General features: G+C 64.6%; 1 protein-coding gene across 1 annotated transcript in view; it reads left to right on the top strand.

Moving 5' to 3' along the window:
- Window positions 1-21,191, top strand: part of ZNF536 (zinc finger protein 536) — a 341,362-nt gene extending 320,171 nt beyond the window's left edge. Inside the window, exon 6 of the mRNA XM_039880738.1 lies at window positions 20,627-21,191. Within this exon, the coding sequence (XP_039736672.1) occupies window positions 20,627-20,871 (245 nt within the window). The 3' untranslated portion in view covers window positions 20,872-21,191. The remainder of the gene's footprint in view (window positions 1-20,626) is intronic.
- Window positions 21,192-21,402: the final 211 nt, after the last annotated feature.

The following is a 21,402-nucleotide window of genomic DNA, read 5'->3' as shown; positions in this document are numbered from 1 at the left end:
GTGCCCTGCTGTTAGGGTCCACGTGTGCTTCCTGCCCAAGGCCAGCTGCCCACTACACCTTTACTCTGAAATCCAGGGAGGCGTGTGGCCGGCTCCGGGTCCCAGGCCGTAGCAGAACCAGCTGGGCAGGGCGCTTGACCGTCCTGTGGCCACCGGTGCGGCTGTGGAGGCCAGTGCTGCCGGGGCCAGGCCGCCCTTGATCCAGCACCGGCCTGAACTTCCAGGTGGCCTCTGCGGAAGCTAAGCCGCCCGCAACGTGGGGCACCAGTGGCTCCTTCCCCTTAACGGGTCTTCCTGGGCACTCTGCCATCTAGGGTGCCCAGGAAGGAGGGGGAGGTGCGGGCAATGGGTGCCTTTGGCAGGAACAAGGCCTGCAGGGCAGGCAGCAGGAAGCCCTGGGGTGCGAGGCCTTGGCCAGTGCCCGGGCAAAGCCCGTGGTGGCCCGTGTGGGCCTGGGGGCTCCAGGTGCTGGCTCCCTCAGAAGCTGGAGCCCTTGGAGCACCCTCCCTGCACCCAGGAGGCTGTCTGGGATGTGCTGCCAGCCCTTGGTGTGGGCCAGCAGGGAAGGGACAGCAGGGCCGCGGCCGAGCAGCAAGGCAGCAGCACGGATGTCCCCGAATGCTGGCTCCGTGGGAAGGTAATGGGCAGGCGGGGGGGTGGCTTCGGCTCCCAAAACAGTCTGCAGACTCCCCAGGCTTGGCCCCGGAGCCACTGGAAGCCTGGAATTGGCAGTTAGCATTTAAAACTCAAGGGATCTCCCATCAAAATATGCCTTTCTGGCTCCTGCAGAAACCTTAGAGTCTTGCAGCCCTCGGCCTGTTTTGCTGTAAGGCAGTGGTCAGCCTGAGCTAGGCAGGGGCTGCCCCTCAGACTCGATAGGGGTCCCCGGACCCCTGGCCCGTGTCAGGAGCTGAGCCCGCGAGCTTGGTGTGCGGGCCAGTGAGTGCCCTGCTGCTGGGCTACCTGGGTGTGGTTTACCCAGGCCCTGGCCCCACTGGGCACTCGGCCCGAGTACAGACCACTGGGGGAGGCGGGGAGGGGCAGGGGCATGGGGCAGGGCGGGGACGGCGGTGTGGCCCCACAGGGCTCAGGCAGAACATAGGACAGAGCAGTGGATCTGTCACAACGGGGACAAGGAAGAGGGCAGGGGCCCGTGCACAGACAGCCCCCTGCCCAGGCCCGCCCCGCTGCCCAGCCCCTGTGCCTGTCCCAAGCTCTGCAGTAGCCCACCCTGCTTTTCCAACCCCCGGTGGCAGGGCGGCTCGCTTGATCAGGGTCCTTCCTGGCTGTGCAAAACCTGTTTTCAGGAACGAGGCCCATGGGGTGGGCAGTGGTGTCACTGCTTGGTAAGGAGCCTGGGTGCTGAGGACGAAAGTGTGACTGAGCAGGCAGCTGTGGCCCAGCACGTGTGCTACACGGTGGCGGGAGTGTGCGGGGGGGAGCAGCAGAGAGGGCTTCCTGGAGGAGGGAGCGTTTGGCCGGGGTGCCCGGCAGGAATCACGGCAGGAGCGTGCTCTCTGCACAGGGGCAGGAAACCCTGCCCAGCTCCCCGACCTGCTCTTGCTGGGTTGCTGGCCCGGCAGGTCCCGAGGCCAAAGGGCCCTTCCTCCCGGGGCCCCCGGGGCCCCCGGGGCCGCGGACCCGTCTGTCCCCCTTTCCCTCCGCTGGCGTCGCTGGGACTCCAGGAAGCCGGCCTGCAGCCCGGCCTCGCAGGCGAGGCGGGAGACGTGCCAGGCTCGTGTGAGCGGCCTAATTACCAGGGAGCGGACGTGGCCCTGTCCTCCTGTCCGTGTACGCTCTGGGCCTGGGCTGCCCCTCCCGTGAGCGGGACCGGCCCCTCGCCGTCTGTGACGGTGTCAGCCGCCAGCGTGGGCTACAGCGGACGCTAATTGTGTCCCCGAGGAGGGTCCCCTGGAGTCGGGTCGCTCCGCCGTGTCTCTCCTAAGGGGGGGTACGGAATCACGGTGTGACAGGGAAGGGGAGAGGCAGGGCCGTCCCACGAGGCAGGAGCGGGCGGCGGGCTTTGCTGCGCAGGAGGGGCGGGAGGGCCGCCTTGTCAAGCCCCCAAACCACTGCTCTCATCTGGAGTCTGAACCCCAACTCTGGAGACCCCCGCGTCTGAGGACGGCACACGTAGACCCGCTGTGTGCTGAGGATGTGGGCGCAGGTGTGGTGTCCCCGAAGTGACAGCTGAAGAGGGACCGCGAGCCGTGCAGTGGGAACCGACCTCGTCCCCAAACACACGTGCTCGCTGGTGTGCGAGCGCGGCGTGCGGTGACTCACGCGGGCGCGCACCGCAGACGGGGCCGGCGACGGCATCCAGTTCAGACGCGACGCCCGTCTCTGTGGAAAGGTGCCCCCTCCCGTCCCCCTGCCCGGGGCAACGCGCTGGCCGGGCGGAAGGTTAGCCACGTCGCCGGGCGCCCGGGGCCCCCGACGCTGCTCCTGCCGACTGTGCAGGGGAGGTGCCCCTCCCTCGCCCTCCTCCCCTCGCCGCCCCCACCCCGGCCCCGGAGACGCCCTCTCCCCGGGGGCTGAAAGACTCGCCTGCCTCTTTTTGGCACCACCGCCCTCCTGAACGCCAGGAGAAGCTGGTGCCCCTCACTCTGGTCTCCATGACGACAAGACGGTATATGTTTAATTAGTTCAGGCTTATTTTAGGACCAATTTTCTTTTATTTTCGGGCAGCGCGAGCTATGCTAACTGCAGGCATGTTTACGAGGCGCGCGCAGCTCAGCTGAAGTGTGCCAACAATTCTAGTCAACCAGATGGTGACCCCTGATTCAACTTGCCCTCTCATTCAATTATTCAGCTGTATTTAATTTTCCTCCGGGTGACTTGCGTGCCATGCCGCCCTCTGTCCTGTAGGTGGCAGGAGAGACCGCGTTGGGGCCGCAACCCGGGGGCCGCCGAGTCCGGGCACACTCCCCGGCGCTGGCGCTGGCGCTGGCCGCAGTCCGCGGTAACGAATTTCTGCGCTGCGACAGCAGTTCCTGCCTGGTCCCAAATGGTGCGAAAGGGTGGGACACGGTCGGGTCAGAGCGTGTGTGATCCGGCCACGAGCTCTGAGTCATCTCCATTCTAATAGGGCATCTGAAAGAGCTTCTAGGCTTAATATCTCCCAAATAACACATCTGGGGGCCGCGCCGTTTCTACGCCTGGGAAGGCCCCGCTCCCCTCTGAGAACCGCCGCCGCTGCGTGCCCAGTGCCGCCCGCTGCCGGGTCTGGGGGGGGCGGCCGCGCAGACGGCCTGCTTTCTCCCGGGGCTTTCCGCCACCCTCCCTGCTGCCCTACTCGGCGCCGACCCCTGCAAAGCCCGGGTCCTCGTGAATGGGACACGGCCGCTCGCTAAGTACCTTTCAGAGACAGGACGCTTCCGACGATGAAGCCGAAGGGCTTGCGGTCACCACGCGTCGTGTCCACGGGCTGGAGTGTCAGAACCTGCGGGAGACGAGGCGGCCCGTCCGTCTCCCCCCTCCCCACCCCCTTCCCTAACTCCGTAACCCACCGGGGCTGCCGCCCGCACGGCCGCGGACGCTCCCTGTGCCTGTGGACGCCGCTGGGCCAGCTGGAGCAGGGGGACCTCTGCGCCCCAGGTCACAGCCGCTTCGGCTTAGGGGGTCGTTCCCTTCACCCCGCTGCTCTGTACGGCGCCAGGCGCTCAGGGTGCAGCCCGTGGATGCCTTTCCCCTAAGGGCGCCTCCCGGGGCGTGGGGCAGAGGCCGCGTCCCAGCCCTGTCTCCATCAGCACAGCTGAAAGAGCCCGCGGGGGCCGAGGCCGAGCCAGACTCCGCAGACGGTAACCTGGATTCATGGACCGATGGGGGAGGCTTTGCTGAACGGGTTCATTCTGCCCGAAAACACTCAGTTCCCGTTTGTGCTCGGGGCAGAATCATGGCGACCGGGCCACCTGAGCCAGGTGTGCAGACGGCGCTCCTGGCACCGCCTCTCTGAGGCCCGGCCCGGGTTTCCAGGACGGGGCCGTGTGCGCACCAGGGCGTCCTCCGTGCAGCGAGGAGAGAGCCCTGGGCTTCGCGGAGGGTGTCACGGGGCTGACCGGTGCTGTGGGCAGGTGTGGGTGGCCGCGGGCGCTGACCAGCATGGCAGCCTCGCCGCCCGGAAGGGCAGACACGGTCACCCCTCGTTTGCGTCCGTGGCACTCGGGCTCCGCCCCCTGGGCTGTTATGGTTTCGGGGCAGCCTGAGGGGTTGAGCATGTGTGTGGGGGGGTCGGGTCCCAGTCCCAGCGGCTCAGGCCGCACAGATCAATTTCACTGGACGCCTTCGTCCCCTGACAGCCCCCCTATTCGCAGCACCCCGTGACCCGTGGCGCCGTGAGGTAATGGGGGAGCTTCCACAGGTCCTCAGAAAGCACTGGGGGAACGCCACGAGGCACCCCGCTCTGAGGGCTGGCGCTGCGTGTCCGTCCCCAGGAATGAAATGACAGCAAGACGGGCGCTTCGGGCCGTGCGTCCGGAGGCACCTTCGCCTGAGCTCCCTGCGGCCCCCGGAGCTGCCGGCTGGGCTCTCACGGCCGGGGAGCCGGCTGCCTGTGCGGCGGGCGCGTCGCACACGCGCGTGTCCACAGCCCAGCCCCGGCCCGTCTGGCTCCTCACATGCCGGCGCGTCCGGGTGGGGACGAAGCGGGGGCCGCGGGCCTGGCGTTCGACAGTCAGGTTCCGATGGGGAAAAATAAATATGGAGAAAATCATGGCTTCCCCGGGCCTCTGGCTTTGAGCTGGGAGCCGTGCGTGTGACGTAATCTGTCACCGCAGCCTGTGCGAAAGCAGCCAAGGGGACAGGACACGGCCCCGGGGGCGGCAGCCCGCGTCCCCCGGCCCTGCCGCGCTCCTGCCACTTTGCTTGGCCCCCACGTTGCCTGCTGCCCGGGAGGTTTTTGTTTTTCTTTGTCTGGAAGACATGCAACGTGAGCGTTTGTGCGAGGCCATCTGTGTCGCACAAAGGGCGGGGGGGCCCGGGCGGCCGTGTGGCCGCTCCGACCCTCGGCCCCCAGCGGGCTCCCCACGGGCTCGTGACCCCATGTCCACAGGGGGCCTGCGACCCCGCCACACTGTCCCCACCGCCTCAGCTTCTGCACCGGCCGCTGCCTGCCCTGCTCACCGGGCTCGCCTCGTCGGGACTTCTGGAAGGCTCCGGCCAGCGCGCCCCGCTGCAGGGGGCCCCCGACTCCCGGGAGACCCCCCACGCCGGCCCGTCAGGAAAGGGCTGAGTCTTTCTTTCCTGAAGGTGGCAGCAGAAGGAATGAAATGAGCCCCCTGAAGACGCGGGCGTTTCATTAGGGAGCAGATGGAGCGGCGAGCGCCTGCCGTCCCCGCGGGCCCAGGGGCTGGCACGGCCCCCGTGAGCGCCCCCCCCCGGCGGTGGCACCGGCCCGCGCTCCGTGACCGCGGCTCGGCCGGCCTCCGCTCCTCCCCGTCAGTCCCTCGTGGAGACGATCGAGGATCCCGACGCCCGGGAAGGAGCGGGCGCCCACGGGCGGCCAGGTACCGGCCGCGGCGCCACGTCACCGGCAGCACCGAGCGCCTGTCATCCCGGCTCAGCCCTCAGCGGGCGCTCTCGTCGTGTTCATTATCTGGGCTCAGACCGGCCCCCCCGCCCGCCCCCGTCCAGTAAATGCATCTTTGTGCATCTCTCAGTCTCCGATTATGAATCGATGATCATGTGGTATAAGAGAGATAGATGGCTTTTAGTTCCATCTTGTCTCCCCTAATTGTAAAATATTAGTTACATTACACTGTGTCTTTTGATTAATGGAACTTATTTGGAGTAGCCTATCCGAACCCTCCCCCTTCTAAAGTCCTCCACTGACTTTTGAGAATTGAGTGATTTCACTTAAAGCAGACAAATAGGGCCTTCAGCAGGAGAGGGTGGGGCCGCGATGCTGCGGGCGCCAGGGCCGGCTGTGCGTTCCGGGGCCGGGCTCTGCTGGCCGGGCCAGGCTGGCCGGCACGAGCCTGGAGGGGGGCTCCTTTCCCCGTTACTTCACCCCCGTTTTGGCAAACGTGGCCCATCTTGCTGACTTGCAAAACAGGATGTGAAACGAAATTGAATTAAAATGAAATAAATTGCAGATTGCCACATTCCCCCACCCCGCAGACAGTCAGATGTGAACTCGGGCACGCCTGAGCATCGCTGTGAGGGCTTCCCGCCCCGCACCCCGCGCCCCGCGCCCCGGCCAGGCCCCCCAAGATGACACTGGACAGCTTGTCCTTGTCTGCAGCTTATCTGGCTTTTGCCGCTATTTACCTAAAGTCCCTGCCATCCGAAGGGACGTGGGCGGCCGAGTCCCTCATTATAAACAATCGCCGTCTGCCTTTCGGCGCAGATTCAAGACCATGCTTGCCTTCACCCTGTCGGCTCAGTCTAAAAGGTCGCATTAGCTTTGAGGGGTGCCGTGTCCACGTCCGACTTCATAAACAAACGATCCCCTCCAAAAACCGGCAGCGCATTAGGGATTCGCGGGTGTGCCCGCCGGGACCCCGGCCGCCCCAAACGCAAGCCGCCGGCTACCCCGTGCCTGCGGGATGCGCTCGGCATTCTGTTCTGACCTTTGCGTTTCTCTTTTGACTTTTGCCCGCACGATTCTCAGAGACACTGACTGTTCTGTATTTTCTGGAGACCTGCTATTTCATTTAATGTGCTAGAGGCAGAAGATTGATTTTATTATGGGTATAGGAAGCTGGTAATGTTTTACTTTATTTTTTTAAAAGCATAACAATGTGTTTATGGCTGCCAGGAAAACCGAAGGCAGCAAAACAACCACGCCTGAGTATAAAACTCGTTCTGAGGCCCAGACGCCAGAAGCCTGGAGTCGGAGGCCTGCAGGCCCGGCCCACGCCGCCAAGCCCGCGTCCCCCTGCCTGGCCCGTGTGGGGTGCCCCGCCGCCCCGACCGGGCCTCGCTCCTCCCTCGTTCTGTTTCCACGTGGGCTTCGAGCCCTCGCTCTGGGGACGGTGTGTGCCGAGGACTCTTTGTCCAGAGTATCGGGAGCTTTTTAGATGTCAGCCGAGTTTGGACCGGCGTGTCTGAGGGACCTCGGTTGTCAGGGGCTCCTTCCCCCCGAGCCAGGGATGCAGGCCCGTCGTAGTGGGGGAGTATTTTATGGAAAATTCTTACTGCGGCGCATGATGCATATTGACAGTTGTCGGCACTTATGTACACGCCACGACACACACTTAGCTGTTATGGATCCATAATGCAAACGCGTCGTGAAAAGCTGCATCAGAGGCAGTTACGCCGTGTGCATAAAACGCTCTCATCGGCCGCTTTAATTCACCCACTTCGGCTTCTGAAGCCCCCACTTCAGGCTGACGGCCATCGATATTTCCTTCAAGTAAAGTGGGTGCCTGAGAGGGGACAGGGGTGCTTCTCGGGCCACTGGCAGCTCCGGTTCTTGTCTGGGGGACCCTGCCTTGGGGCTCAGATCAGCACACGAGACGCGGCACATGCCCGCTGCCCACTGTGCTCCCTGCATGGAGATGCGGCCTCCTGGGCACGGGCGCCCAGCAGCAGGCGACCTTCGCGGACCTGGTCTCTGCCGCCTGCAGCCGACGGGCGCCGGGCTCCACTCGCCCGGCTGTGCATTCGGCGTGGCACCTATGTCCTGTCGTCTGAAGGGTGACACACAGGAAGGTGGAAACGCCGGAAACACGTCTGCGTGTGGGGGGCTGGCGACGTGGCCAACTGCCTGCCCGAGCGCGGGAGGTTTTCCCCTCAGCGACCTCCGGCTCTGCGGGGCGTCCCCGTGTCCACGCCGTTTTGGCGGGGGGGGAGGGGAAGCCCTGCCACTGGGGTGCGCTTTTGGGTTACGGTGGTTATTGCGGCGATGCCAGGAGGGAGGAATCAGGAGGTTTCCTGGGGCAGGTGGCGGCCAGGGCCCTGGAGGTGCGTGGACACGAGGCCTCGTCAGCAACGGCCAGCAGGACCTGGGTCTGCTGGCCGCGTGTGACTCCCAGAGATGGCCCGCCCCGCTGTCACATGGGGTAAAGCTCTCAGCAGGTCCCGGAGAGCGGAGAGTGACAGGGACGGTGAGGACAGGGGAAGCCGCCGGTCACTGGGCTCGTGAGGAGCGGTGGCGGGAGCCGAATCCCAGCCTGGCTGCTGTGTAGCATGTGTGCTTTAAAAAACAAACTAAACATCTGGCCGTTTGAACGCAAGCGAGACTCCCCCCTGCCCCGCCCGCACCCCCCCCAGCCTGCGTGTCAACCCCGTCCTAATGGGTACCAGGTCGGGGGAGCCTGAGCAAGCGGGGAGCGGAACACTGGGTGGGCATCTGGAGCCGACTGCAGGACTCCGACGTGGGCGTCTACTTACCGACCGCCTTCTGTGCGTGCAGCTCTGCCAGGCCCGGGTCGGGGACAAATGGGGACAAGGCTGGGCTCCTGTCTAGGAGGAGTGTCTCCGCCAGGGCCCGCCGTGCGGGGAGGGGACGCCGGGCCACTGGGGCGGACAGCGAGCTCCGGGAGGACGGGCTGGAAAAGGGCCCGGGGCCTGGACAGTCGCCCACGCCGAATCTGGGGGTGAAGCCCGCTCAGTTCCCGTGCTGCTCCAGAATCCCTCACTGAGTAACCTGCATCTATTTCGAGACTCAGGAAAGAAATGCTTCAATTTGCAAAGTCAATGTTTGTTTGGTTGTTTATTAATAATCACGAAAATGTCCCACTGGCTTCTTTGGGACTAAACGGTTCTCTCTGGTCCCACCCTTAAAGCAGGTTCCTGGGTCCTTTGGTGGTTGGGAGAGGAGGGATCTAGCCACCTACTTGCTGCTTCACCTGGGCACAGCCCCCTGCCTGCACTTGGGCCCCCCAAGTGGGCAGAGCCCTTCGCAGCTGGCGAGGGGCCCCCTGAGCCCACACACACAGCCCCAGCCAGGCTCTAAGCCAAGGGCCAGGAGGAGCTGATAGAAAATGCACCCACTACAAGCAAACCATATTTCTCTCTTTGGGCGATGCTCGGTCTTTCCCTCCCTTCCATTTTAGTAAATCATTTTAGATGGATTTTTTTTTTTTTTTTTTGCAAGTGAAGATTCTGGCTAGTTGCTATGAGTCGCTGATGGCCTGGGGGGTCGGAGAGGCGGTTTGTCCGCATCTGAGCTAGGAAGCGGGGAGCGCAGGGGCTGGGGCAGGAGACCCGTCCAGGTGTCCTAAGGCCTCCCCCAAAGCCTGCTGACTGTCTGTGGAGCAGCCATGGAGGGTCAGGACCCCTGCCCAGGACCTTTCCCCGTCGACAGTGGGGTCTGCTCAGGAGACCAGCTCCCCTCCCCACACCCCGGCCCTGGGGACTCGCGGGGAGGGAGACAGGCCAGTTGTCCCACAGGGCTGGGGGAGGGCGGGGGGCGGGTGGCGCCCCGGGCATTGCAGCGGGAAGATCCCATAATAAAACCCACCCTGTCCCCCAGACATTCCTCAGCATCAGCAGGCAGTCTGGGGGTGAGAAATGCAAAGGCCTCATGGGGGTCTCGCGAGGACCCGGCTCGGCTCGGGGTGCCCCGACGCGGGGAGCTCGCGCGCTCAGTGGTTTGCGAGCTCCGAGCGCACAGGTTATTGTTTGCGGACAGATGGTGGTCGCGTCCTATCCCCTCCCTGCTGTGGGTCCTCGTGTGCGGGGCTGATGTGCGTCCGTCTTTGTCTTCTTGCTAAAATCTCTAATCTAAAACAGGCCATCAAGCGCGGAGGCTTCACCAGAGTTCTGAAGGCGGCGGGGCGGGGGCGAGGCAGCCGGCAGCCCGGGCGGTGGGGAGACCGTGTGTGGGAGCGCGGGGGTCGCCGGGGGCTCCGGGGGGGCACACGGTCCAGAGGCCGAGCGGACTCTGAGCTGCCGGGTGTCACCCCCGTGGCCCCGGGCCCAGCCTCGCCTTCCCCAGAGCAGGGGCTTTGTCTGGCGGGGTGGGGGGGTCCCCCGTGCCCCGCCCCGGAGCTCCGGCCGGCCCTCCGAGTTAAACCACGCTGCTACGCAGGAAGGAAACAGGGTAGACAAACTCTCTCCTCCTCGCTTCCTACGGATTTTTCTTCTTTATTCTGAAGATAGAACCACTGTTTGTAAGCATCTGAAAGTCATTAGGGCCTGCAGTCTGTCAGGTGCCGACGCTAGAAACTGCTGAGACCGAGCAGTGCCCACACCCAGGGCCGGGGCCGTGTCGTGTGCTGACGAGCAGTTATAATAATATATGAGCAAATCACGAGCGTTCTGCAAATTAATCGAATTTTCCCCTCTCCCTTGTCTCCGGGAGACGGGCTTTGCGGCAGACGTAGGTGAAGCCGGGCTGGTCGCAGATGGCGGTGCTGGCATCAGATGGAATTTATATAACAGCGACTCTGAATTCCTGCCAAAGTAGCAGCGAACACACCAGGGAGATGGTGGAAGGCGCGTCATGTGGCAGAGGTGGCTGTGGGAAGTTTAGGGGGGGATCTCGAATTTTCCTCTTTGCCTTCACTCTTTCGGCCTGAAGGGCCGGGAGCGAGCGCCCGGCTGCCAGGGGCGAAATCCGACCCGGCTCTTCTTGTGACCCGAGCCGAGGCGGCTTCGCAGCTGTCGGAACTGCTGGTGGGGACAGAGCCCAGGACTCCTGCTCCTCCTGCGGGCTCCGGCACGATAAAGGGGAGAGGCTGAGAAGGCGGGGGGCAGGCCAGGCTCCCCACGCGCCCCTGCCTGGCTCCCCTGGCCCCGGGGCCGCAGGGCATTTGCAGGAAGGGCCTAAGGACCCTCAGCGGATTGCACACGGGCTCCGTTTTTCAACCCCTCTGCTTTTAACCCAAGGAGCTGAAAACCGTGGTGCTGGCGATTAAACCGGTGATGTCCGTTTGGCAGCTCGGAGCGTGTCGGGTCGGCGTGTGGGGCCCGGGTGCGCCAGCGCCGGCCTGCACGTGGGTGCCCGAGGGCCCCCTGGTGCTTCTGACCCCATCACCCCAGATGCCCACACGTCCTGCCCCCTTGGGAGCTGCCTCCGGTGGGGATGAGGGGGACGGGGTGACCCTCCGAGGGGCCGGCTCTCACCGCCAGGCGCACTGCCCCTGCGTAGGGGACGCGGCACCGAGATGCGTGTAGGACGCCTTACGTGTCCCGTGCAGGTCTCCCCGGCGTGAAGCCCTGCCCGCCGCTTCGGTTGACCCGCGGGCGGAGGAACGGGGATCGGACGGGGCGGCAGCCGGGGATCTCGCCAGTGGAGACGGCAAAGCCCGAGGCCTTCGGTTTCAGAGGGAGCCTTTCATGGGGGGAGGGGAAGAAAGGCTCAGCACTTCCTTCCTGACGTCCGCAGAACAGCCGCCCCCTTCCCCGCTGTGTTGACTTTATTTATTTCCCGCACGGGCAGCGTTGGCGGCAGTTGGCAAAGTCGCTGCCTCCATCTCGCCCTGGTACTTTCCGATGTGTCGTTCGCGGCACCCGTTCTCCCAATGGGGTGCGATAAAACGTCGCCGCGTAAAAATCCGTCGGTCGCGCAGGTCCGCGCGGACGGGCGTGGCCGTGGGTGTCCTTCCTGCTCCAGAAGAGACACGTGTGCCCGTCGCTCACGCCGGCATCGCGTTAATACCACACAGCAGCACGGAAATGGGGCGGGGTGCGCCTCGTTCCCACCACGCTGCTTTCGGTCACGTGTTCTGCCACCCGTGAGAGCCACCCCCCTAAATCACAGGACACCCCCCCCGCCCCGTTCCCGCCCCAAGAAAAGAGCCAGCGTTTTTATGGAAGGTGACTGTGGGTGGTGACTGGCCGCAGATGACGCTGAACGCCGACCTCAGTGGCCTGGTGTCTAGTGACATCGTGCAGCGTTCTGCGTTGGTGGCTTTGCTAGGTCTGTGCCCGATGTCTCTTCTCCTGGGGCACTGTGCACACACACCCGGGGCACCCGCCAAGTGACGCCGTCGGGCCCCTCCCGTAGTTCAATTACGCAGTAAACCAGAAGCCACCGTGAAGGGCCGATGCATTCGCTTCGAGTGGCACCATGGAAGACAGGAAGCCAGCAGGTGGACAGGCGGAGCCCACAGCTTGTCCACTCCACGGCAGGGGCGGGCCTGCCCTGCGCCCGCCCCCCAACGGAGGTGAGGCTGGTGGTGAGACACCCCCCACGAGGGAGGCCGAGACTGGGGGGCCGTTGATGCCAGGGTGAAGTGGCCCGAAGGCAGCCAGGACCCAGCTCCTGAGTGGCCCTTCCCCGGAAGGGCTTGCCAGGCCTTCTGACTTTTCAAGATAAACTGTTTTTATGTGAAATCTCTGTTTTGAAACATTGGCAATACCTTAACATTTTTTTAAATCACGTTGGGGCTCGGGGATAAAAAATAAGCATGTGCCTGCTCACGACCTCTGGGGAGGTGACATCGTGTGTCCTGGGCAGTGCTGGGGCAGAGGGGAGGGAGGAGAAGCCTGGTCCCTGGAGCCCAGAGGGACCCTGAGCACCTTGCAGGCAGAGGAAGAAACTGCAGAGCCCCTCAGTGACCCAGGGCGCACCTGGACACGGCCGGCCTCCTGGACTCGGAGCACGCAGGGCGGCGCAGCAGCTGGGGCTGGCGCCGCCCAGGGGTCTCCAGCAGCCCCGGGCACTCGGATTTTCCCGAGGAGAAGAGCAGGTGGGCGGGCAGAGCCCAGGTCTGGGCAGGTGCAGGGGAGGGTTCCGGAGGGCTGCCGGCTCCGTGGTGTGGCTGGCCAAGGAAGGGCGCCAAGCGAAGGAGGATGCGGGGTCGGCCTCTGTCCTCACGAGATCAGAAGCTGGCCTGGAGGCCGGGGCCGCCCGCCCCAGGTGTCCCCAGGCCCCAGCGAAGGCAAGAAGGCGGAGCTCCTGGGGACCCCAGCCCCCTCGTCCGGCCTCCTGTGTGCAGAGAGAGAGCAGGTGCTTCCACCTCCACGGGGAGGGACAGCCCGTGTCACCGGACCCCGTCAGCGAGCAGTGCCAGCAGACTTGATGCAGTGGCTTGTTGTGTGTTGTCGGTGATGAGTGCCGGGGAGGGGGCGGCGGTTCTGCCTGGGGGGCAGATTCCTGGGGGGGGCAGCCGGCCGCGAGTGGCGGGTGAGAGGGGCTCCTGCTGCAGAGATGGACGGGACGAGACGCGTGAGGGGGTGGGAGCCACGGCCGGCCGAGAGCCGGGCAGCGCCGGGGCAGGTGGGCTCCGGGGCCGGCGTGGTGTGCGTGGCAGGCCGGCCGCCTTCGCGTGCCTCTGGTGTCTCTGTCCTGCCACGAGAGTCCTCGCTGCTGGTCTGCGGTGACTGTGGACCCTGTGGGCCCAATGGCGCCCAGAGGTGGATCCCCAAGGGGCCGGGCTGGCGATCCTGGCTACTGCTGAGTGGACGTCTCCACCGCCCAGCGGGTTGCCGCGGGAACTGGGGAGGTGTGCAGCCCGTACGGGGGTGGGGGGCACGGAGGCAGAGGGTGAGAAGGAGGTGCTGTGCTGGCTCGTTTTAGGGCCGACAACCCCCGTTTCGCCATCCCTGGGGACCTCCTTAATCATTTCGCTTGATGTTGCATTAAAAACTCAAAAGACAGCCATGGCTTTATGGCAGCGAGACGGCCCAGCCCTCGCTCTGGGTTTCCCCAGGTCTCGGCCCCCAGGGTGGTGGGCTGTGGCTTGCGCGTAGACCCGCCCCGGAGGTGTGCTGTGCGGGGCGCCCCTCGCTGGGCGCTGGGTGGGAAGAGAGGGCTGGGGGGGCCAGCGCAGCCCCGCTGAGCACCAGCCCCTCTGCTCCCCGTTTCCCGGGGACACACACGGGCACTGTCAGGGTGCTGTCACGTCAGGCGTCTGTCTCCCAGCAAGGGGAGTAAGGGCGTCAACCCGTCGAAGGCTGATGACATCCATGCTTCCGTAAAGCCTCAGTGTGCTTCAATGTCCCGGATCGGTGGTGGCCTGTGAGTGCCAGTGGCTGCTGCCCGCCCCGCCCCCCAGGCAGGCCGGCGGCTCTGCGTGGCACACACACGATTTAAGGCCAGGTCTGCACGGCCGGTCCGGGCCAGCGCACGGAAGGCCCCGCCAGGCTTAGGGGACACAGACAGGACCCTCCTGAGGCTGGTGCTTGGGGGTTCTGGGCTGCAGGGGAGGTGAGGTGGGGGTGCACTGGGGGATGCACGGCCCCACCGGACGCCCCACTCTGCAGACGCCTCCAGTTGGGCCCCAGCTTTAGCTGTCCATGCTCCTGACCCTGACCCCTCTGACCCTGACTTCTGACCTCGACCCTCCTGACCCCGACCCTCCCAGACCCTAACCCGGTACAGTGGGTTGGAGCTACAGGCATGAAGGGGGCTGTGTAAAGGGGCCCCAGCTTCTTAGCTGTCCATGCTCCCTGACCCGACCCTTCTGACCCTGACCCCTCTTCTGACCCCTGACCTCCCTGACCCCGACCCCTCCCAGACCCTAACCCGGGTACAGTGGGTTGAGCTACAGGCATGAAGGGGGCTGTGGGAAGCGGGGTGCTGCCTTTCTCTGGACAGACGCCCAGCCTCTCAGGGCCCAGCGTCCTCAACTGGCAGGTGGGGACCCCAGCACCCGACCCCAGCACGGTCAGAAGAGTCGGGACGCACACCGGGGTCTCGCGCTCGGTTCCCGCGGCCCCCCTGCCCACCTGCTTGGCGCTCGGGGCCACGCATCCTGCCGAGCGTTCCGCGGGCCTCGCTGGCCCCGTTCAGGGGGCTGGGACTCTGGCTCGTTTTATGGAAGGGAGGACCGAGACTTGGAGAGTTAAACCGTCGGGCGTCCCGGGCCGTCGGGGGCCGGGGGGAGCTGCACGCCTCCAGCCTGTGTCTGAGCAGCGCGGGGCGGTGCCTGGCGGGCTGGGGTCACGTGTCGTGCCTGCCAGCACCTGCCCTGCCCGTGCGGCCCAGCAGGGGTTCCCGCGGGCCTCCAGGAGGAGCGTACGCGTCACCTGCGGCCACTCCCCAACCTGTCACTCTCACTGAAAATCAACCAAATTTAATTTTTTAACAGACCTTTGAAATAAAAATTTCCTTTTAGTATATGCAGACTCAGGCTTAGTGAAAAATCCACGTGGGTAGGGCGGAATCCCCACGCATCTCACGCCCGTTTCCACTACTATTAACATCTTACGTTCGCAGGGTAATTTGTCACAATTAATGACCCAATATCAATACATTATTATTAAGTAAAGCCCATGTTTTACCCAGATTTCCTCGGTTTTCAGAGGAAAAGCAGCCTCTCATCGCCTCAGATGGGGCGCGTGCTGCCACCTGGCCGAGGCGGCGTGTGCCAGGTGTCCTTCCTGCCTTCCCACCGGAGCTGTGTGACGGTGTCGCCGAGCGGCCCACAGACGGCGGCGGGGGTTACGGTCCGCCCCCTCCAGGGAGGCGCCCCACAGAGAGCCGGGGAGGCATGGGACCCTTGCCTGCCTTCTCCGTGTACCGAGTGGTTCAACCCTCGAGTCTGTCACTATGACAGGCGTTTATTTACACTTTGGGTTCTCACCTAACGTTTTGCCCTTTACCATGCTGCTGGAGCTGTTACACCATGGCCCCTGGGGACACACCCGGGCTCTGTGCTTTGCTGCACCCCACCGACCCCTCTGACCCCCGCCGACCCTGCCGAGTCTGGTTTCTCGGAGTGATGCCCCACTTTCTGGTGTGAGGAGCCCCAAGACCACCTGTGTGTCCCGCTCCAGCCCTGGAACCAGCCGTTTCTCCCAGGAGCCCCGGGTCCTTTTTGGGAATAACATTAGTAGTCAGGTCTGCGAGCCGCGTGTGCTTGCGGCCTCGGGGTGTCACGGGCCCCGGGACCCCAGCTGACAGGGCGAGGACGTGTGTGTGCGCCTGCACAAGCGGCTGTCTGTGTCCTGTACCAGCTGAGCATGAGGCCCGACGCATGGCTCCAATCCATTACCGCACGGATCAAAACCTACTTTCAAAATAGTAAAGTGATTTTGGTAGTGCTTTAAATTAAAACCCAAATCACAGGAAATTTAAAACCTAAAATTATTTATACTAAGGATATTCCAAAGTGTTTTAGCATCTTTGATTAGATGGATGAATATTTTTTTGAAAACTGAAAACATAAATTATCTACCTGATTGGAGCCATTTTTGCCTATTTGGAATTAGGGAAATTACACACTTCTTCTGTGTGTGCCGGGGCCCGTTTCTGCACAGTCCCCAGCTCGGTGCCCCAACTGGCCCGCCGAGCCTGGAGAGGATGACGGGGTCCTGGGCGGGGGCCCCCCAGTCTGCGGACACTCGGGGGCCGCAGGGGGCCTGGCGGAGGCCGGCCCCGCACGGCGCCCAGGGCCCAGGTTCTCAGGGAGCCGGTCGGTCCTTCAGGTGGGGACGTTCTCTTCCTTACTCACACGCTGCGTTTCGGGGAGCCCTCGGGGCTTCGGCTGGGGGACACCGGGCGCCTCTGCCAGGCCTGGGACCCTGCGTGGGTGAGTGGCCCTCAGGGCTCCTCCCCACCACGTCACGGCTCTTCCCGTGAGCGGTGTGGGGGCGGCGGGGGGCGCGGAGGGGTGAGCGCCCGTCTCCAGACGACCAGCACTGGACAGAGCTGGGTCAGCTCCCTCTGCCCCCGTCGTCCCTGCTGCCCGCACCTGAGCAGAGGGCGGCAGTGGGGGGCAGCGGGCGGCCCGGTGGCCGCGGCTGCGTGTGGCGCTGTGAGGGCCGGGCGGCCCCCCAGGGCGGGCCGTCTCCCCGCCCCCCGAGGAGCACGGAGAGAGCAGACCCTTCGCCACAGCAAGTAAGAAAAATGCCGCGGCCCCCACTTTAGTTATGAACAATGTACGACCTGCTTTCTCCTCGCTCCTGACCCTCCACTCCGTACACATATTTATATATTATTCATCGTGGATTAAAAATGCATGTGCTCTTTACCACAGAACCACGGCACGGTGACAATACAAATTAACGTACGAGGTGCTTACTGCTCGCATGGCAGTGGTGGGAAACGTGGATGGCCTTGGACGGAGAGGCGGGGAGAGGGGGTGCCGGGCGAGTATGGGAGGGAGGGTGCCGGGGGCGGCAGGAGGGGGGCGTCAGCGCACATGGGAGGAGGCCGGGGGGCACGGGCTGGGAGAGGGGGTGCCGGGGGCGCATGGGAGGGGGTGCCGGGGCGCGGGCGGGGCGCCCGTCGGGCTGCACGCCAGGGTGGGGCTGCTGGGCAGCTGGGAGGCCTCCCCTCGTCCCTCCCCTGGGTCCTGTGCGCCTGGCCCCTGCCGCCGCCCCCGTGGGGTGCGCCCCCACCCCGGCGACCCGCTCCCCTGGGCCTCGGAGCTCCTCACAACCTCCCCCACCCAGGCGGGGCTCTCATTTCTGCCCAGAATTCTCTCCCGCATCGGCGTCACGGAGACCCCTCAGCAGGGGGTGTGCGTGTGCACAGGTGCACGTGTGTGCTGTGCGGTGCGTGTGTGTGTCCTGTCCAAACACGTAATCCTGATTCTCATACGGACTGTGGAGAATTAGGGCTCCGGGTACTTCACATCCCCCAGCATCTGTTTCAGAGGCTTTGGGGTTCGCTGTACCTCGACTTCCTGGGCCACTCGGCAGGCAGAACCACAGTCAGCCGGCCCACACGTGAGGACGCGTGTGCGGAAGCACGTGGGGTCCTGCGGAACGTGGGATTCTGCGGGGCCCCTCTCGACGGCCGTGGCGAGGTCGGGGCCCGCCGTGGTTCGGGTGTCGGGGAGCTTTCCCCTCGCGAGTGTGCACGTGCGTGCGTGCTCTCCTCAGGGTCCCATGTCACCTGTTAGAAGGAAAGCGAGCTCGGCCCCAGCGTGTTGGCCACTGAGCTGCCAAGTGTGCCAGAACTGTCACACAGGACTCCAGACATCCCGGCACAACCACAGGGTGCAGTCACCGTGCATCGCTGAGAATCGGTCGGTGGGGAAAGCGTGCCCGGTTGGCCCATGCCAAGAGGCTTTTGATGTGAATTCGAGTGACGTTCGGGGTTCTGCATCTGGTTTGCCAGGACGTGTGTCGCATGGCTCCCACGGGGACACCCTGCAGAGAGGTGGCGTTCCAGACGTCTCGCTAAGTGCATTATTCAGTATCGACATAGAAAACACGACAAACAGCTTTGCCAAGTGGGCAAAGAGCACAGAAGAGCCAGCGAGCGGCCACGGGTCGGTAGCTGCGTCTTGGGGTCTGCGGGAAGCTCACGGGGCCCCGCTTGGCGCCCACTGAGACTCACCATCGCAGTGGGACAAGGGGGCACGGCTTTCCCTGTCCCGTCTCCACCGCCCGTCACCCGACCCTTCTTTTCTGCGGCGTGATGATGGGCAGGGCCCTTTTCATTCCTTGGAAAAACTGCGAGTCCGCATCAGAAGTGTGGGTCCCCTCCCTGCCCCGCCGCGTCCGGGGGCGGCTGACCCGAAGACACGCCGGGTGGCAGGAGGCGGGAGGGGCGCGGCTGCTGAGGCTCCCTGGCCGGGGTGTCTAGCCGGGGCCCTGCTGGCCGTCCGTGCCGTCCGTGCCCCGCCTGTCGCGGGTCGTGGGGAAGGACCCGCCACCGCAGGCTCTCCGGGGCCCGGTTTGCTCTTCCCGGCAGAGGCCACAGGCGTGCGGATCGGCCTCTGCGAGCGGGGAAGGTGGCCGAGCTCGGCCCGCGTCAGGTCGGGACAACGATGGGAACAGACGAAGTGGGAACTGCCCCAAAGTGCGCAGCTGCTTCAGAGCGGGCGCCGGGACGCGGCGCACGGGGTCGATCCTGCCAGCAGCTCGCCCTGCGCTCCGTGCCGGGCGGGGCCCACGCCCACGGCCCTGCTTCTCGCCTCAGGAAGTCAGCCAGCCAGGGGGCCACGCGCGCACAGCCGCCCGCCGGGGCCACACGCGCACAGCCGCCGGCCGCAGGCGCCGGGCGGGGCAGAGCCTTGAGGAAGCGGGGCTTTGGGCTTCCGGGAGAGCGCGGGCGGAGTGGCAGGGGGTACAGTCCCCATGGACGAGGCCTTCGCGGAGGCCACCGCACGGTCTGGTGCGGTGTGGGCGTAGAGGCTTCTCCAGAGGGGGCCGGCCGTGGGTGGGACAGGGCTACGCCGTCCTGACTGCTCCTTACGGGGTGGGTGGCCATCAGAGTCTCAGGGCGAGGTGACCACAGGTGGACGCTCGTGTTCAGGCGCTCGCTCTGTGCCGGGGGAGGGCCGAAGCGGCGAAGCCAAGAGCACGAGCTGCCCGAGGCTGCCGTGTGCCGTGCAGGCAGCGTTAGTGCATCTGGACAGGTGCTGAAGGGGGACCGGGGGCGGGGGGGGGGAAGCCCTCGGCAGGCAGAGTGGGTTTGTCCTGGCCCTGGAGGCTAAGTGGCTGGGGGGAAGCCCAGTGCCAACTCCGGAGGCCCCGGGGCGGGAGCAAACATCAGCACTGCACATGGCGTGGGCGGGAGGAGTCTCGGCCACAAGCGTTTGCTCGGCCCCCGTTTCCGAGTCATGGGACTGTTCTGCTCAGTAGATCAACAGGATTCTCTTACGGCTGCTGCAGAAAAAGCTGAGCATGCCATTCGGCCGTTTGCTGCGGTGATGGCTGGGCCCGTTTATTTGCTTGTTTATTTTCCTGAGCAAATGAAACCCAGCCCTGGGCCTCGGCATCTCTGGGAGAGGGTGGGACGGTGCCCGTGAGCTTCCAGGAATGGCGTGTCGACAGCTTCCTGGACTCGGGGGACACAGTCGTTCCATGGTGACGTCCCTGACCAGACGCCCCGCTGGCTCTTCAGGTGGCAGAGCTGTGTGCACATCTGCTGTCTGCCGGCACGGAGAAGTCATGGGGACCTGGGCGGGTCCCCAGGGAGCCCGTCTTCCGTTCTGATTGGCAGCCTTTCTAGAAAAGTTTGATTTCAAGGGCCACTCTTTAAAATCTAGCCGCCTTCAGAGCACATTGGCCCGCCCGAGACCGTCTGTCCTGAAACTTCGGCGCGTCCGGCTCTGCCCAAGGAGAGGTGTGGGCCAGCGCTCTCTCTCTCTTGCCTGTGAAATGCTTGCTTCGCTTGCCAGGAAAGAGTTCATGGGGTCTCAGGAAGGGGACAGCTTGGTTGAGATCTGAGTCGGAATCCCGGACGGAGGGATTCGTGGCTTTTTTGTGGAGAGCTGGCGTCCAGTCCGGGGGTCAAGTCTGCTTTTGTACAGCCTGTGAGCTGAGAGGGGCTTTTACATTTCTAAACGGTTGAAGGAAAAACAAAAAAAAAACAAACAAAAAAAAAGCAAGAATAATATTTCATCACACATGAAAATCATATGAAATTCAAATTTCAGTGTCCATAAATAAATTTCTGAACTTCAGCAATGAAAGCCGGAAATGCGTTTCTCCCCCGTTACATAAGAACCTACGTAATACCCCGGTTCTGCCCCTTGGCCGACAAAGCCTGAAATATTTACGGTCTGACTGTCTATAAAAACAAGTTCCGGGCGTGGGCCCCGGCTCTTAGTCCCCTGGAAAGTCCGAAATGAAGGCGCTGGGTCGGGGGTGAAGGGCCCCGCGCCCGCGTCCAGTCGCCGTCACTCAGTGGCGCAGTCCACGCCCGCCACTCCGCGTTTGTCCAGCGGGAGGCGCTGGCCGCGTCCGGCCCTGCGCTGCCTGGTTGCCGCAGAGCGTGGACCCTGCCGCTGCCGCCGGTGTCGCCGGTGTCGCCGGGGAGCGAGGGCGGTCGCGGGGCTGCGGGCGGTGGGGGCAGAGCGCGGAGCTGACCGGCCACTCTTTCTGCCCGCAGGTCACAGGCCCTTCCAGTGCCGCTACTGCCCCTACAGTGCCTCCCAGAAGGGAAACCTGAAGACCCACGTGCTCTGCGTCCACCGCATGCCCTTCGACAACAGCCAGTACCCCGACCGCAGGTTCAAGCGCTCCAGGGTCGACGCGGACGCCCCCGGGAGCTGCGAGGAGCCCGCGGCCGCCAAGGCGGGGAGCTCGGCCGAGCGGCCGGAGGACGGCGCCCCGGGCCCCGAGGAGCGAGTCTGAGCCCGCGGCCCGGGCTCCGCGTCTGGTGGCAGCGTCTGCTCACGGCGCCCCGGGGGGAGATCACACACGGCCCCCGCTAGTGTACAGAACATTTAAGAAATTTAAAATATATCTATATATATATTTAAAAAAAAATCCCCAGCCCTTGACGATGGCTGCTAAACCGTCCCCGGGCGACGGGGACGTCCAAGCAATGCGGGCGGGAGGCGCGTGGCCTCAGCCGGGCCTCGGACGTGCCCCGTCCGCCCAGGCCCGGGCGCTGGGGGCCCTTCCAGCCGCATCGTCGTCTTTGTCCAAAAGTCACGCTCTTAACTGAAAAACGACGCCATCTCAAGGCTTCAGTGTTGCCTCGAAGACGGAGGGGCTGCGTTTTCACTGCCGGAGTCGCCTCCGCCGCCGGCCGCCGGCCGCCGTCCTGCGCCCACGCCCCACTGGGACGTGCGGGGCGGCGGCCGCGGGGCCAGCCAGACTGGAGCGGCCACTGCGGGGAAGCTCGGTCGCCGTGGCTCCCGCACTCCCGGGAGCCCTCGG

Source organism: Pteropus medius, unplaced genomic scaffold, assembly GCF_902729225.1.
Source record: "Pteropus medius unplaced genomic scaffold, Ma_sr-lr_union100, whole genome shotgun sequence".
Classification (NCBI taxonomy): Eukaryota; Metazoa; Chordata; class Mammalia; order Chiroptera; family Pteropodidae; genus Pteropus; species Pteropus medius.
The sequence above is the reverse complement of the archived record's forward strand: the minus strand, read 5'-3'. Positions and strand labels throughout refer to the sequence as shown.